The sequence below is a fragment of the Rhinoderma darwinii genome, chromosome 2 (assembly GCF_050947455.1).
Source record: "Rhinoderma darwinii isolate aRhiDar2 chromosome 2, aRhiDar2.hap1, whole genome shotgun sequence".
NCBI classification, from domain to species: Eukaryota; Metazoa; Chordata; class Amphibia; order Anura; family Rhinodermatidae; genus Rhinoderma; species Rhinoderma darwinii.
The window spans coordinates 340,198,974-340,217,812 of NC_134688.1; the positions used below are offsets into that span (position 1 = coordinate 340,198,974).

At 36.3% G+C, this 18,839-nt stretch overlaps 1 protein-coding gene across 1 annotated transcript; it reads left to right on the forward strand.

Moving 5' to 3' along the window:
* The first annotated feature begins 5,949 nt into the window (after window positions 1-5,949).
* Window positions 5,950-13,711, forward strand: IL10 (interleukin 10). Its single transcript, XM_075850673.1, has 5 exons — window positions 5,950-6,111; window positions 8,753-8,815; window positions 9,164-9,316; window positions 10,023-10,088; window positions 13,622-13,711. Exons 1-5 carry the CDS (start codon window positions 5,950-5,952, stop codon window positions 13,709-13,711), a joined length of 534 nt encoding a protein of 177 aa, XP_075706788.1.
* The last annotated feature ends 5,128 nt before the right edge of the window (window positions 13,712-18,839 follow it).

Genomic DNA, 18,839 nt, shown 5'->3' on the forward strand with positions numbered 1-18,839 from the left:
ATACTGCTTGTTATATAAGGGGGAGGTTGCAATCAATCAGATTTTTCAAGCTGCCTCAGACAAAGTCCAGCTGTGATCTGATTGGTTGCTAAGTACAACAACTCCAACATTCGTCTATATTGTTTTTTTTATGCATTGGAGGCACATATAACTACCAATCACGTTTCTGCTTTCATTGTCCAAGCTGCCTCAGAATAAATCTGATTGGTTGTTATGGACAACAGCTTCAACATTTGTCTATATTGATTTTTACACATGGTTAGGAGATATAGCAACCAATCAGATCGCTGCTAACATTCACCTGCTGCCTCACAAGAATTTAAACTACAATCTAATTGGTTGTTATGGACAAAAGTTCCTACATTTGTTTATTTTGGTTCTTACACATAGAAGGGAGATAAAATAACCAATCAGGTTGCTGCTTTTATTCTCTCAGCTGCCTCGCAAGAGTCTAAACTGTAATCTGATTGGTTGCTATGGCCAACAGTTCCAACATTTGTCTGTATTGCATATTACACATAGAAGAGAGATAAAGCAACCAATCCGCTCACTGCTTTCATGCACCTAGCTGCCTCAAAAAACTGTAATCTGATTGGTTGGCTCAAAGGGCTCGGACAGCGGCCTCTCGGTCTCAAGAGAGTAAGTGCCTTCCAGAAAAAGATCAAATATTTCTTAATATAGCAGAAATGCAAAAAGAATGAGACTAATTTGGTCTCAAGAATCTGAAGAAGATCATGAGGCGACACTTACTGCAGCTCAGGAACGTCAGGCCGGAACTCGCGCATAAGAAACTTCTACCCAGCTTGAACCTGGGCTTAGTACACAGCGTGCCCGCATGGTGGCCTCTTGGTCTCTGGAAAGTAACAAGTAACGTGAAGCGCGACTATCTGCTGATCGACAGCACCATGCATCATAACGCGAATCTGAAACGGTCACCGACAGAGAATCTCGCTTGAGTTGTCAGAGAGCTCGCACAGTGGCCTCTCGAGAGCTTGAAAGTAGTGAAGAACGTGAAGTGCGATTAACCGCCGAACGCAAATGTCACAACTATGCCAGAGCTCTCAAAAGCGAAGACCAATATCAACGACGATTGAAATCAGTTAGAGAGAATTCTGAACGCAATAATGAAAGTTATTTATTGACTGAAAGGGAAAGAGTAGATGAAATACGGCAGGCAGAAACAGCAGAAAAAGGTCAATCACACTTAGAGGCTGATCAAATTCGACACTCTCTTAGTAGAATGTGTATTTCATCAGAATATTCAGATGAGTCTCAGGAGTATGGTGCGGCAAACAATATTGTTCCTTGAGTCAATAAGGAAACAGCAGATTTTATGTATTCCCCTAGGATTGACTATGCTGTATTCGCTTCGGTAGTTGGTATGGTCGGAATTTGCAATTTTTGCGGTGCTCTAAATTGTGGAAAAGAACCAAATGGAATCTGTTGTTGAAGTGGTAAAGTTCACATTGAAACATTTCAAGAACCTCCAGAGCTTATAAAACAACTTTTAAATGGTGACCATCCACAATCAAAACACATCTTAGACAGTATCCGTTTATATAACAGCGCATTCCAAATGACATCTTTTGGGGCAAAACTATTTACAGAGGAACCATTCATGCCAACCTTCAAGGTGCAAGGCCAAGTTTACCATCTCATCGGATCTTTGCTACCACAAGATGAGCCAAAATGTCTTCAGATTTATTTCGTATCATATTACAATGAACAGGCCAATATCAGAAATCAGAACTTTCCACAACTAAATAGTAACCTTATATTTCCACTTCAAAACATGCTGCATCAGGTGAATCCGTACGTGCATAATTTCAAAGCTGCATTACAGTCTATTCCGCAGGGGCAAAGCAATGATTACAAAATGATCATCAGCGCAGATAGACGTCCTGTTGCAGAACACCGCGCCAGGTATAACGCCCCCGTCACAGATGAAGTTGCAGTGGTTTTAGTTGATCAGGAGTGCGATAGGCGTAACATCGTGTGTTGCGCACTCACGACGATCGCCTGCAACGCATTTTCAAAACACACAGAGCTTTATTGCCACGGCGAAGATGGGTATAATTTTAGACTCTACCAAGTTAATCCTACTACTAATCCTACTTATTCATACCTGCTGCAGATAAGGGTTCTACGCGATTGCTGCTTAGTAATATGGGACAAGTGCAATATGACAAACCGTAAAGCGGTAGAAGCAGTAGATAGAACCACATGACCAGCCCATGGGTGGTATGACAATGTTTTTCTGTGGCGATTTCAGGCAGACTTTGCCAGTCATACCACGAGGAACGAGGGCAGATGAAATTACAGCCTGCCTAAAAAGCTCAAGACTGTGGCGCAACATTATACCGATGCATTTAACAATAAATATGCGGGCGCGAACAGGAGGCAACCCAAATGCACAAGAGTTTTAAGATTTATTACTAAAAATTGATGACGGCACGAATCCGCAGGAAGAAGGTAAAGTTATTTTGCCTGATAATTTATGTTGTACTGTTCCAACACTGCAAGACCTCATTTCTTCTGTGTATGATGACCCAATGCAAATAACAAATCATTAAAACATTTGGCTATGCAAAAGAGCTATTTTGACCCCTAGCAACGACCAGGCAGCAGCAATAAACGCTGAAATATTGACGTGAGTTCATGGGGAAAGTACAGAATATATCTCTATCAACAGAGCCATTGAACAAGAAGAAGCTACCAACTATCCGGTGGAATTTTTAAAATCCCTAAGCACCCCCGGTCTTCCATCATACAAAATTCATTTAAAAGTCGGCATCCCCATAATTCTCCTTAGAAATGTAAACCAACCAAAACTATGTAACGGCACAAATCACAAATCTACAACAAAACGTGATAGAAGCTGAGATTTTAACAGGATGCAGCACAGGTGATAGCGTTTTTATATCCCGAATCCCCTTCATTCCAAATAATTTTCCCTTCAGTTTTAAATGTGTACAGTTTCTGTCCGCTTATGTTACGCTATGACCATCAACAAAGCGCAGGGCCAAACGCTGCGTGTTCCAGCGTGGACCTCAGTATCAGCTGCTTTGCGCACGGCCAGCTCTATGTGGCTCTCTCCCGTGTTAGCAACTCCACCAATCATTATGCACACATCCCTGGTGGTTCTACTGCTAACATTGTTTACAGGGAAGCGTTGTCGTAGTGAACCTGACTACTGAAAGAAAAGTATTTTTAATTGAGGTTTGTTTATTGTCTTTGGTTTTTTTTTCACTTTGTTTTGAGTATGGTGCAAGGCTAGGCGTATACTTATAAAAACGGCATCGGTACGTTTTTCAGTGGTCTGCGTTTATGAAGTCGTGGGGACAGCCAGTCACAAATAAAAAAGTGACAGAATGAATAATACATACTATAAATCATTTATAAATAAAATTAACATATATTATTAAATAATTGCCATATATTACCTTCTAAATTTAAAGGAGTTGTCCGGTTTCAACAAATTATTGTTATTATTGTTATTATTTTGTAGAATTAAAAGTTATACAATTTTGCAATATACTTTCTGTATTAATTGTTTACTTCTAGTGGATACAATTCTATCCATGATTATGTGATGGACACACAGCTGAATAACAAGCAGAGATCTTGAAAACCATGAGAAATGAATACAGAAAGTATATTAAAAATTAATATAACTTTTTATTATACAAAAAATAACATTAATTGGCTGAAACAGGACAACCGCTTTAAATACACTATTTTTATTTGGTAAATTTACAACTTTGGTAATAAGATAGTGTTAAAGTTACACAAGGTGGATGGCGTAGGATGTAAGCCTTAAGTAACAAACTGATGGCTCTCCAAAGAAAGTCTCAAGTAACTACTTGTGTCTGTTATGTCAGTTAAAAGTGCTCTGCCATGTGAGGGCCCTGCATACATCATATAAGATCTCAGATTCTAGTCCTCTGTGCACTCAAACTCGTTTTTTTTTTTGTTTTTTTTATATGGTACAGTATAATATAATATGATAGATTTGATTACATTACATTTACATTTCAGAAGGAAATAGAGGCTGGGGAATTTAGTTCAAAATCAAGATTAATCCCTCCAGTAAAGAGACACATGGGAGCTATTACATTGTTCCTAGTTAGTTACCCTAATTTAAAATGGAAGATTTGGGGATATTAACACTATAGTACATGGTAATGTTTATTATTACTGTCTCATGCTGTTATCTGTAGTACATAGAGTTCATTGTTATATGTCTATATACTGTACTACAACTCAACCAGTCAAATCGTGTAGCGTATGGTCAGCTGACTTCTCTCTGCAAAGCCAGTTACTGCTACCTTCCTCAGCGTTGTTCACATTATTATAAATTTTTAGATTTGGCTCATTAAAGCGCACATTGGGAGTTAATTTAACAAACCCAACGAGGGAGATTTAACTAAACACGCATTTTATACACCAGTCTTAAACCAAAATAAGTTGAAGTAACCCTCTTAATAAAGTTGACGCATCTTTATTTGTCTGTGCACCAGCAATTTAAATCTATGCCTGTTATAATCAAGCTAAATATGCTTTGTAACTTACACCAATTTCTGGTGTCAATTATGGTAAATCTGTCGAACAGACTGTGGCTCCAGTGCTTCCCGCTACATCCCGCCCCATTTTTCTCGCAACAGAAGCTTAAAACTAACCAATTCTACATGTCTACAACTCTGGGCAGAAAATAAAAATCCCACAATATTATTTTCCTTGGATCCAGCATTTCTGAGATATTCCCTGACTGCATCAAGCAGTTCAATACACCATCAGTGCCAGACAGATTAATGTCATAATCCACCTGGTCACCAGTATATAGGTACAGTATATATTTCTATTTTTCAGCTAAGGGTTTATTCACAAGTTTAGAATGCCACATCAGTTCCACACCATAAATATTGCAGCAAAAACACATAAACATAATGTACATGGGGGAGAATTTATTAAGACTGGTGTTTCATACTCCAGTCTTAATCTTAAGAAAGTTGAAGTAAGACCCGCCTGATTTATTAAAAGGTGATCGCCTCTTAATAAATTAGGCATATAATGTATGCCAGTTTTGTGGCGTAAATGATAGTAAATTTATTGGGCAGCTGTGGCCCCATCGCCTTTCACTAAGCCCAGACCACTTTTTATTCCATCTACGGAGGTGGCGTAAAAATTGAAAAGTTGCTAAATGTTTGGCAAAAATCAAGTTTTTGCGCAAATTTCCACTTTCCTAAACCAGTCGTATAGGGCTTTATGAATTTCCCCATGGATTTATGCCACATTTTTGCACTGATCGGTGGCTGCAATTCCCAATAAAGCTATAAAGCCCTGTACTATGCATCATATACATCCGTGAAACAATATTGACAAGTTTAGTTATGTGTGAATTTAAGCAATTTCCTAGAAAATAGTATATTTAATACTGCAGAATACTGTACAGGTATACACTTCATAGGTTTACAGCAGCAACAGCAAGAGTCAGAGTCAAATACACTATTTCCAATGGTAATTCAGATGAAAACTTGAGTCTAGATTATTAACTTGAGTGTAATGAAAGCAGGCAATTAAGAAATACTCAAGAAATTACTCATCTCAAAAAATTTGCGTCTTCAGCATGTAAATGGAAGCAGATAAATAAAATACAATACCAGAAAATAACCTTAGAAAGGCGTTTACATAAAAATTAAGAATGTTACATTTACTATAATTCCCCGGGAATAAAAATACATTTAAATGAATCAACAAACCACATAGTTGGAACATCATTTGCCTACTAGAAACTGATGATCACTAGTGAATAAAGGAGAGTGATGATGACATATTGGGCGGAAACAGGAAATAGATTGACATTCGGCTCAATATATAACAGGACAATGGACTTTGGCATTATGTATAATTTTTTGCTTTTGTGCAGAAAAATTGTTTATCTGAGGAAAGATGAAGCATTTTAACTGGTTGCTGGTGCTGATTTTCTTCTGCTTCAAGGAGGTGAAGAGTCAAAGTGGAGATGGGGAAGGAAGCTGTCAACGTGTTATACACATATTCCCTGCCAAACTCAGAGATCTGAGATCCACATTTCAGAAAGTCAAGGACTATTTTGTAAGTATTTTAATTCCTCTTGTTCTTATTTTCTGCCCATGACATCTAACAGATGACCAATGCAGATAGGGAACTTGATGCCATACACTCATTTATTTTATTGTTTCTTCATTTGTTTTGTTTTCCTATGTTTGGTTATTTGCACGGGCAATTGTATATTTCACTTTTGTCATGCAAAGTACAAAAGTATGAGCTAACATCAGACTGAGACCTATGAAGAATATTCTGTATATTGTATAGTATGGATTGAGCTTGATTTAGAAAATTATTCTTATTGCCACTTTCTCTTAGAGCAAAGTAGACTTTTAAACCATCAGCAGTGCATTTTATCCATTTCTTTACAACATGGAAACTTTGGTCATCATAACTTGATTTTAGGTCTTTAGGGGGGCTGACAGGGGACATGCTGGATGCAAGAGGGGCACCAACAAACCACTCTGCCTTTGCCAGGGTCTTTAAATATAGGTCTAGGGTAATGAGCTGAATCTTTGACCCTTTGTGAAGGAAAGACAAGCTGCAACTCACTTTAAACCAACTTTCTTCAGTTACGTCATGAGAGGCCAGCATTAGTATTCTATAAATCTCCACCTAAAAAATTAATTATGCCCTATTACTGGGCATAATGCTATTGTTTCAAAATGCTATTGGTCTGTATGTACATATAGACAGATATATGTAATTCTTCTCCTCTCTTACCTGTAGCCATAGTTCATGAGAGCTTCGTTGCAGCCTTTTACAAAGTGAAGAGGCTGTGATAGGGGAAGATACATACTGATGTGGTCAGATGCCTGCTATTTGTATATAAATTTTTTAACAATTCAATTCTCATATAGCTGGTGAGTCACACGCACATAGAGTACATAAATGATGTAACATTGTCACAATTTCAGTTCACGAATTAGCATTTTGTCAGTTCTCTTTCTAACACACCCCATCTCCATACTAAAAAAGAGACCAGAAGATGAAGTCTTCAACCAAGGATATTGTACTAATGCAAGCACTTAGCTCTATTGCTTCCTTACCTCAGCACTTTGTTAAAGCGTGAACCATGTAAAAGCCATTAAATGCTCTTGTATTTACATTAAACTATTACATAAAAGCCTTTATAGGTCATTGTTTCATTCATACAATGAGATATAGACATCTCCAGTAGTTCTGATGGTTCATGTCTTGATATGCTCTGAGATCATATTCTCTTTGGCAATGCTCCTGTTAATACACATAAACTAAAGCTTATGTTGTAAATTATACAAACTACAAAAATGACAGCGAGTAGTAGTAGAGGAAACACTAGCTTTTTCACTATGACAATACCTTTCACATAAGAGAGCACTGTTCTAGCTTTAATCCTCAGTGACTCATAGTTCACATAAACACACTTGTTCACATAGTAGATACAATGAAGATAATGTTCCCATGTGATACCTAAATAATTCTTTGTATTTGTGTGCATATATCAGCTCTTAACCCCTTGCAGTCACAGCCATTTTTCATTTTTTTACTCCCTATCTTCCAAGAGCCATAACTTTTTTTTACTTTTCCATCAATGAAGTGGTGTAGAGGCTAGTAATTGAACTATTTTTTTTTTCCACTTTTTATTAGTCCCCTAGGGGATTTGAACCAGCGATCATCAAATGGTTCAATACACTGCAATACTAATGTATCGCAGTGTATTGCCATTTTTTACAGGCTGAAGGCAGAAAGAAGGCAGACCTAGGGGGGGCTTTAATAGGCTCCCAGGCTGCCATGTGACAGTGTTATAAATATAAAATACATACAAATTACATCTATTAGGCTGCTTCTGGTAGTATCTATTAGGTTCCTTTATAAAGGAGATTATATAAAAAATAATATATCTGAGGTACAACATGTTTTCAAAGATTTATTGTATATGAGTCTATAATACATGAGCACTTATTATTGTTAAAATAAAGATATTTTGTAAATCGTTAAAATGCACTCTTAATGTTTGGTCAAACTAGTGGGCTCAATTTGGTAGCCTTTTTTGAAAATATTATGGAATAGAATAACCCACACAGTGCATAGAAATATCCAGAAGGTCCATATGTGGTCTTATTGTTAACTTCACATAAGTAGGTTTACACATATGTCCGTTACTTGTCCACGGAAGGAAATAACCAGCATCAGTCTGGGGTTCCTTGGGTCCACCAGAGGAAATGATTCTAGGGTCTACCCTCCATCTATACAGAACATACGCATGTCCATTTTTAATTGCACCCTAAACTTTGTAGCTATCATTGCGCATAGTATACATAACATCAATAAGGTCAAATTGGTTATTTGTGAATCAACCTATAAAAATAGACCTTAGTGGCAAGTCACTCCAACGTCAGCTCCAAATTGTGTTGTCTTCTGGTGGACTTGTGAGACTTATTATGACCCACCAAACTGAGAATCCCCTGGTACTCTAGTGGGTCAGTTCAACCCTGGGAATAACTCATTATACAACATCCATATGATTTTTACCATCTACAAGTCCATTAGGTCAAAATTTCATATTGAGATTTAGATTCTCAATAATTCCTTGCAGTAATAAATCTTTGATTGCAGATATTCAGGATTATTTTAAAACATCATAAACATGGCTCTATCAAACCAATGTTTATTTTTTCTCCTTCAGCAAATGAAAGATAACGCCCTTGACACAATATTGCTTGAAAAAAATTTGCTGGATGACTTTAAGGTAATGTAGTTCCTTCTTATTTTCTTATTTAGTATCAGTACATACTTCCATAGTTGTAGAGATTTTGACACAGGCTTATTCATGCTGTTATTGACAGTTTTATCCACTTGGACAACCTCTTACCAAATGCTATTTTATGATATGTTTACCTATTTTGGTAGCAATCAACCACAAAAGATCAGGAGCTCCATCTAGATGAGGTTTATATAGACATTAAGCCTCCACAATGTCCAACTCTTTGACTTTAGTTATGAAGCCATGTCTTGTTCCATCAAATGTTGGAGATTAATAATTATATATTAACTGTAATTAGACGTTTTTGTTAACATCCCCTCACTGCTCTTGCAGAGTTCAATTGGTTGCCAGACAGTTTCCGAAATGATTCGCTTTTACCTGGATGATGTCCTACCACTTGCAAAAGACGAAGAAAATGAAGTAAAGTCAAATGTTCATTTCATGAAGGACAAGCTCCTAGACCTGAGACAGACAATAAAACGTTGTGTGAGTATATGGATAAATAATATAAAAAATATGTTAATCTCATCAGTTAACTAGTTAATAGCAGACTGCCATTTGTGCTATATACCAGCAGCATGGATGTTAGAGTTAAGGGCACTCAAAGTCTCTATTCACAATACTGTCATGGTTTCCATTTATAATGGAGATAGCTGTGCTGAATCTGCTTTCAAACAGATACTGGCAAATCTAGACGGACCCCTTGGTCTGTCAAGGTTACATTGGGAACCTTGCTGTAGGCTAAAGCTACATAGAACGCTCAAACTCACTGTTCAGATATTTCTATTGTTGAAAATCTGACACAACATTATAATCAAAGGTCCATTCAAAACAATGACAGTTTGCTTACAGTGTTGTGTTTCCAGTAAGAGAACTCTCTGAGCAGTGTCAAAGTGGTTTTTATATCTCTATACAGCTTTTTCATTCCAGATCTCAGTGGTCACCTGAGATTACAAACCTATAGGATTGTCTCACAAAAGTATTTTAATTGGAATTCCACTTTAATGTTCGAAGTGGACAATCTCATGTGAATACAGCTATATAGAAGTGTTACGACAAAGTGTAGAACCCCTTCAACCGTGAAAGGAGTACAACTTTGTAGGCACTTTCCTGTCATGTCATACAATCAATCAAAATCTCATATACCCCACAAAATTATGCTTACATTCTGTTTTGCTTCTTTCTTTTACAGCAGCATTTCCTTCCATGTGACAAAAAAAGCAGAGCAGTACAACAAATAAAGAAAAAATATAGTACGGTAGGTGATTCCTATCTGATATCAATAAGTTACAAAACTAGAAAACTAGTAGTCCTTAAAGGGGAATTCCAGTTTCCGCAAATAAGGCTTATGTGTTTTGTTAATAAACAATAAATAAAGATCTATCCTGGTCAGATGATGTCGACACTGGTGCATGGCTTGTTACAATAACAATTATCAGAGCTATCTTTTATAATGAACCCTGCACCTGTGTGATCATCACATGACCAGGACTGATTTACAGCCTCTGGAAGTAAACAACAAAGGTTCCCATTAAATGACTGAAAGCAGAGATCTTAGAAGCTGCAAGGAATTAATATATAGAAAATTACTTAAATTACATAACTTTTCATCAGACAATGAATGAGTTATATTTACATAAAACCGGAAAATCCCAATAAGTAGTCCAAGAGTAAAACAAAATGCCCATTCAATGACAAAGCAAAAAAGTTAATTTCCTGCTCGTATAACAATGAAAGATGTCATTGTGTCTTAAGCAATATATTTTTAGCTAATATGTTTCCTGTTTAAACTGTGCCAACATCTATAATGAAGAAGCTTGTTGGGTCCCTGGACGCACTAAATACGTAATATACTTATAGGGAAGGAATGATGTAAATTATAGCTGCAGTCTGCAGTGTTACGTTAGTTACTTTAGCTACATTAGCAAAGAAAATGTATTTATGTACAGGATGTATAAAGTTTAAAGTGTCTCTCCAATGTTACTATCTGCCCGATCTCACATTGTGTAGGGAGAGTTGGAACTGCACGCAGGGCAATACAGCTGCCGAGGCAACCATACGACACCCAGAGAGTATCGTACACGGGTCCTTTTAATTTGAATAGGACCAATGCACTGTACTCGCCGGTTGTTGTACAGTTGCCCCAGCAACTGTACCACCCGGCGTGTAGTTACGGCTGTCCACGCCTAATGCCAGATCGGGCAGGAGAGTAACATTGGAGGGACACTTTAATGATTCTGAAGTATATGAGAAATTACATAAACTTTAAAACATGCATTAAATTACATGTGAAATATTCCAACATATCAATTACTTTAGTACTGTCCTCCCTGTGTGACATCAACAATTTTATCTGCAGTTACAAATGTTATGTCAACACATTTGTGATGACGACACCCAAATGTTTTCCAAATCCAAACCACAACATGTCGCATTTTCATGAATTTTATTAACTGTAGTAGTAGTTGTAATAGTAATCGTAGTAGTACTACTACTAATAGTAGTTCTAGTAGTTCTAGCAGTAGTAATATTAGTAATAGTTCTAGTAGTAGTGGTAGTATAGATAATAGTAGTAGTTGCAGTAGTTCTAGTAGTAGTAATATTAGTAGTAGCTTTAGTAGCAGTGGTAGTATAGATATTAGTAGTAGTAGTTGCAGTAGTTCTAGTAGTAGTAGTAATAATAGTAGTAGTTCTAGTAACACTGGTAGAATAGATAGTAGCAGTTGTAGTAGTTCTAGTAGTAGTAATATTAGTAGTAGTTCTAGTAGCAGTGATAGTATAGATAATAGTAGTAGTTGCAGTAGTTCTAGTAGTAGTAATATTAGTAGTAGCTCTAGTAGCAGTGGTAGTATAGATAGTAGTAGTAGTAGTAGTAGTAGTAGTAGTAGTTGCAGTAGTTCTAGTAGTAGTAATGTTAGTAGTAGTTCTAGTAGCAGTGGTAGTATAGAAAGTAGTAGTAGTTGTAATAGTTCTAGTAATAGTAATATTAGTAGTAGTTCTAGTAGCAGTGGTAGTATAGATAGTAGTAGTAGTATTTCTAGTAGTAGTAATACTAGTAGTAGTTCTAGTAGTAGTGGTAGTATAGATAGTAGTAGTTGCAGTAGTTCTAGTAGTAGTAATATTAGTTGTAGTTCTAGTAGCAGTGGTAGTAGAGATAGTAGTAGTAGTTGTAATAGTTCTAGTAGTAGTCATATTAGTAGTAGTTCTAGTAGTAGTGGTAGTAGTAGTAGTAGTAGTAGTAGTAGTAGTAGTAGTAGTAGTAGTAGTAGTAGTAGTAATTGCAGTAGTTCTAGTAGTGGTAATATTAGTATTAGTTCTAGTAGAAGTGGTAGTATAGAAAGTAGTAGTAGTTGTAATAGTTCTAGTAGTAGTAATATTAGTAGTAGTTCTAGTAGTAGTGGTAGTATAGATAGTAGTAGTAGTTGCAGTAGTTCTAGTAGTAGTAATATTAGTAGTAGTTCTAGTAGCACTGGTAGTATAGATAGTAGTAGTTGTAGTAGTTCTAGTAGTAGAAATATTAGTAGTAGTTCTAGTAGCAGTGATAGTATAGATAATAGTAGTAGTTGCAGTAGTTCTAGTAGTAGTAATATTAGTAGTAGCTTTAGTAGCAGTGGTAGTATAGATATTAGTAGTAGTAGTTGCAGTAGTTCTAGTAGTAGTAGTAATAATAGTAGTAGTTCTAGTAACACTGGTAGAATAGATAGTAGCAGTTGTAGTAGTTCTAGTAGTAGTAATATTAGTAGTAGTTCTAGTAGCAGTGATAGTATAGATAATAGTAGTAGTTGCAGTAGTTCTAGTAGTAGTAATATTAGTAGTAGCTCTAGTAGCAGTGGTAGTATAGATGGTAGTAGTAGTAGTAGTAGTAGTAGTAGTTGCAGTAGTTCTAGTAGTAGTAATGTTAGTAGTAGTTCTAGTAGCAGTGGTAGTATAGAAAGTAGTAGTAGTTGTAATAGTTCTAGTAATAGTAATATTAGTAGTAGTTCTAGTAGCAGTGGTAGTATAGATAGTAGTAGTAGTATTTCTAGTAGTAGTAATACTAGTAGTAGTTCTAGTAGTAGTGGTAGTATAGATAGTAGTAGTTGCAGTAGTTCTAGTAGTAGTAATATTAGTTGTAGTTCTAGTAGCAGTGGTAGTATAGATAGTAGTAGTAGTTGTAATAGTTCTAGTAGTAGTCATATTAGTAGTAGTTCTAGTAGTAGTGGTAGTAGTGGTAGTAGTAGTAGTAGTAGTAGTAGTAGTAGTAGTAGTAGTAATTGCAGTAGTTCTAGTAGTGGTAATATTAGTATTAGTTCTAGTAGAAGTGGTAGTATAGAAAGTAGTAGTAGTTGTAATAGTTCTAGTAGTAGTAATATTAGTAGTAGTTCTAGTAGTAGTGGTAGTATAGATAGTAGTAGTAGTTGCAGTAGTTCTAGTAGTAGTAATATTAGTAGTAGTTCTAGTAGCACTGGTAGTATAGATAGTAGTAGTTGTAGTAGTTCTAGTAGTAGAAATATTAGTAGTAGTTCTAGTAGCAGTGGTAGTATAGATAGTAGTAGTAGTTGTAATAGTACTAGTAGTAGTAATATTAGTAGTAGTTCTAGTAATAGTGGTAGTATAAATAGTTGTAATAGTTCTAGTAATAGTATTGATAGTTATAGTAGTAGGGTAGTATACATAGTATAAGTAATAGTAGTTGTAGTAGTAGTTAGCTGCTCAACATCAACTGTATGTTAAAATAATAATGTTTACTCAAGCGTTCTATTATATTCTCAAGATCTTTTTCTTATATATTCCTTTCGGTTTAATTTCCAGTTAAAGAAACAAGGTGTCTACAAAGCAGTTGGAGAATTTGACATATTAATTGATTACATTGAAGAATATCTGATGACCAGGAAGAAATAACAGAGCTCGTTTTGCTTTTGTATTTTCTACTATCTCCTACATTGTCATATTTTGTACAGTAAAAATGAATTTTCCACTCAGTATCCGACATTTTAAATAAAAAAAAAGTGTTACGATTTGTGAGGGTATCTCAACTATCATTACCCTCCAAAATGCCACCTGGGATACACTCAGTTATTAAATGTGTTACTGTAATCCTATAATCAACTGGATTATGCTCATAGATATGAAAACAAAAATGAAGTACAAAGTGGGCTTTGTTAGTCTCGGGCATGTTCCCAGCCACGAGGGAACAAATGATGATCATTCTGTCGAATGAGGAATATATCTCCAACAATTAGGTAGGCTGATATTTGATCATGTTGATTATTTTGATGATGCTGGATGATGCAAATCACCAAGTCTACATTTTGGGGGTCTTATGTCTTAAATGTTAGTATAAACTGCATGTTTTAGTGCTATGTTGCGTATATTTGTTATCATTTCATATTGTATTCTTTATCTAAGTTATCAACTTATTTGTTGCATTAGTATTTTTCTTGTGGAATTCCAGCAAAAGGTATGGAGTCTTGAAGGCAACGCTCCCTGCAATTAGTTTGCGAAATAGCTCCGCTCCAAAAGGAAGAAAACTTTTTTTCAAGTGCCACCTATAGGTAACTACCCTATAAGTCAATGTCCACCCTCTTAAACAGCCTAGAAATCAAACCAGACACCCATTTCTAGACAGTAATGTTTTGGAGCTTTTTCTCCCTGTTAATACAGAATAGGGTTCCTATTTTTCATATTTTTGAGACTGTTCAAACATCACCTCATTCAGTGAACTACAGCCTTACCCTGTACTGACGAGGAACAAAAACTCAGAAACAATGCTGTCTACAGATGAGTGTCTCTGGTTTAAATGATAACCCAAATCATATGGCTAGGCTCCTTAAGAGGCCACCTAGAGTTGACACTTTAGATTTAGCGTTTACTACCTTTTGGAGAAAAAATATGTTGCATTCTATTAAATTTTTTAATAATTCAAAAGCACAATACTCCATATCTTAGACGTCAATGTGAACATGTACATTCATTTTAATATAACTGTACATAACCACTCATATTGTGTGCTCCTATAGATGTATCTCTTAAAATGAGGGGGTGCTAAAATGTTTTCCATAAATGTGTTTTATGTACATATCATATATTTAAACATTTTTGAAAAAAATATCCTCAAAGAGGAGCTGCTACCTACAGTATATTTACAATAAAAAGTATAAATATAAAAATATGAAGTACTGTCACTTAGACGATGTGATAATTTTCTATGATGTTTACAACTGTAGGACTGGACAATTATTTTGATAGCACTTTTTTGACATATACATGTTAATATGTGACAATTTCCTTTTTATACAGTGTTTATGAGACAAACCTTTGGGTAGGGTACTTCTGTTATATGGATGACTGAGGAATTTATGCATTTCATATATTAAAAAAATATATATATATACCTCTGTTTAAGTTATATTGAGAATATCGAATGCAAAGTTTTATTCATTATCATACTTTTGTTCTCTTTGTTATGACGAGTATTTTTACATAATAATATATTTTCATAATAAAAGATGTTTGTTGAAGAATTACGTTGTTTACTTTACTTAAGGAAATAATTCTTTTTTTAAACCCACCTTCTCTATTACTTACAATATAGAGGTCACTCTAAAAAAAAAGTGGAGCAACTTGGACAGTACTTTAAAGCGGTTTTCCCATTAGAGACATTTTTGACATATCCACAGGATATGTTATAAATGTCAGATAGATGCGGGACCAGCAACTATCTCTAGAGCGAGGCCCCCTAAGCCCCGTTGTACTGCTCTGTGTTGTGGCTGAATCGTGTGATTCACATAGCTCGTGAAAACAGCGTAGCTCGTGGTTGGAAATCACACGCTTCAGTCACAACACAGAGCAGTACAATGGGTTTTAGGGGGCCCCGTTCTAGAGATAGGTGCGGGAACCAGAGGGACCCACATCTATCTGACATTTATGACATATCCTGTGGATATGTCCTGGAGCCTGAAGAGGCCCAAAGCCCCTTCTGCCAAAGACACCAGTGACATGTGGTAGATGGGGGCTCTGATTTGTCATTGGGGCCCATGAGTTTCAAGTTTTGCCTTTGGTTCTGAAAGCTAATGAACTAACATCTCCAATAACCGCTGCTGGATCAACCTTTGAATAGGGCATGCATTCTAGGATGCAAAAACTTTACAACAGGCACTGCATAATATTCTGGGTAAAACAAAAGTTGCTCTCACTGGACTTACTGAATTAAGTGGCTTCTCAATAAGTGAAGTGAAAAATTGGAGTGTGTGACAGAAAATCGTATAATAAATGGAAGCCAGCACAGTTTTACTAAGGACAGGAGATGTGAAACTGACCAGATTTATTTTTATGAAAAACAGAGTAGAAGCCTGGACAGAAAGGCGGCTGTAGATACAGTAACTAGTAAAAAAAAGTAACTAGCAGAATTAGGATTGTAGCTATGAGTTGTTTGGCTAATTGATGTCCAATTATTGCCAATCTTATTAAATCCATTTCCAGATTCATAGACATCTATAACCTTATTTCTGAATGGCTCAGAGCTCTTTGGATCTAGACAGGGTGAAATCAAAAATGTCAACAACAAAGAGCTAACTAAACAAATGCCTGAGGTTTCTCTCTAGATCCTCTCTAACAATGATTTTTTTTATTTGCACCTGATCTGCTGTACCTGATTTTAATTTTAGGGTCACGGTGAATGCAGCTGCCATGTTGCGGGAGTGTGCCACACGGCCATGAAAAATAAAATGTGCTTCACCTGCATAAGCTGCAGAAATCTGCATTAAACGGATGCAGTTTGCAGTAAAATTGTGTGCAGTTCTCACAACACGCACGCCACGTGTACGGGTACCCTGAGGGTGTATTTACATATGCCGGTAGTGTGCTGTGCAGTCAAAAACTGTGCTGCCAAAAGATTTTTTTATTTTTGTATTTTTTGGGTGAGCGTTTTTTACAAGTAAAACACGCGCCCTATTGTAGTGATAAACGTAGGTGTGTACTTTACTTTTTCACATGACTGTTTGCCCATATAACAGCCACAAATGACAGCTAAAGATGCTGCAAGGTTTGGAATTTTTGACATTATCACTTCCAAAGCACACAGTTTAAAGCGAACAGTGTTCCATGGCAGACACATATGCCCCTCATGACAGCCACAAATGTCCCTATGAGCCCTGAGTTTGTTTTTATTCTGATGTGTGGTACTCACGTCTGCATGATAGACGCGATAGACTTAATTGCAACGGCTCCTTGCCCGTTAGCTTATATTCCTTAAGATACAAATACATTTGAAAGTCGTGATTACAAGTACACCCGGGACATGTCTAAAAACACAACAGGGGCAACTCCTTCAATCTTTTTCTTTACACTTTCCTTTTTTCTTTATGCTACAATTCAGCTCTCCACTTCTGGTTTTGCGAGAATCATAAGGTAGTACCGTAAACTATACTATTGTAACTATGTACACCCTTTCTTTGTCTACATACACAATACCCCTACATGACAAAAAGCACACTTCCTCCTCACATTACTTCCTTTTTCTCCTCAAATTCCATATGTAGTTCTTTTGAAAGGTCAAATTCAGGACAGCCACAGTGCAATTGTACATGTTTTCAAGGAACGACCACGTACTTTTATGTCCATTCATATTTCTTGATGACTAAATTCCTGGATAGCTTCATGGTTTTTACATTCAATGTGCATTTTTCTAACTTATGTACGTGCAAACCACATTTATGATTGATTTCTAGCAAGCGGACCTCAAACTTCCCTCATACCTCATATGATTTTTGTTAAAATAAGGAGATTTATTTTGGATATGAAACCAAAAAAGAAAAATGGTCGGACAAAACCTCTAGTAATTCGTCTGTATGAGCTGTTGTATAGTCTTATTCTATCTACTATACTGGTCTGCAATACAACCTAGTTAGGCTGTGCCCATGGAAGTATAAATTGGACAGATATTCTATCACTTAAACGTTGGAATCAAGTAGAAGGATCATACTATGCAGTATATATAGAATATACATCCGGTATAACAAATAAGCTGGTATAATAAGAGGAATGTATCATTAAAATTACATATTATTAAAATCAAGTTTTTATATTTCTAAAAGATATTTGCTGGTGGGCTTTTTTCATTCCTTTATGCCACTATCCACATAATTTTTGTTTTCAATATTTCAGTTTCACGCTGGCCACTAGAGCAGACATAATAGGCTGATCACTATTATCACTAAAGGGTGGGTGAGTTAATGGCAGCTCTGTTGTAGGGCTGGATGCCTAGATAAGGCAGGATAGTAAAGGTCCTCTTGCACGGCTCATCCTGGGCTGTGTAAACAAGCACCGATCAACGACACAGCTCGTTGATCGGCGCTCATTTTCTCCTTTCACCAGGAGCTAGTATGGGGACGAGCGCTTGTTACTCCGATCGCTCGTCATAATACATCATTATCATGTCAGCAGCACGTCTCCTTGCTTACACAGGGAGATATGCTGCCCACAACGATAATATTTAACTTTTTTTAAATGATACGATCAGCAGATGAACGAGCATTTACACAGGGCAATTATCGGCAATGAGCGTTCTATACACGAGCGTTTGCTTGATAATTGGTCCGTCTAAAAGGGCCTTGACACTGTACACTATACACACAGATACGACTCTATTCATATCCCTTGTCACTCCCAGGTCTCTAGAGAAGGAGGCTGTAAATCATTTTATGGAGAATTTAATAATCTATGACATTTCTCTCTCAATTGACTTCCATTCATTTCAGCTGCCATACAGAACACATACTTTGCTGTACTGTCTATACCGATAATACAGCTAGGGAGTGCCGCCAGGGAAGTTTAAAAAATTTAAAAAATAAAATTAGACACAAGTAATGACAAGGCCAAGATTCAACACAAGCAAAGTCATTGTACATTTTTAACTGTTTGTGAAACGTTTTAAATGAGGCAGATGATTACTGACTATAGATCAAATGCCTAGTTCTACATCCCATTCTAAGAAATGTACTATAGATAGTATTTGTAATATTAGTTTTTT

Bases quoted from the DNA above. Each gene is read 5' to 3' on its own strand.
- IL10 (XM_075850673.1), top strand. From the start codon at position 5,950: ATGAAGCATTTTAACTGGTTGCTGGTGCTGATTTTCTTCTGCTTCAAG. The intron at 6,112-8,752 runs GTAAGTATTTTA...TTTCTCCTTCAG, and splicing joins AGAAAGTCAAGGACTATTTT to CAAATGAAAGATAACGCCCT. The intron at 8,816-9,163 runs GTAATGTAGTTC...CTGCTCTTGCAG, and splicing joins ATTTGCTGGATGACTTTAAG to AGTTCAATTGGTTGCCAGAC.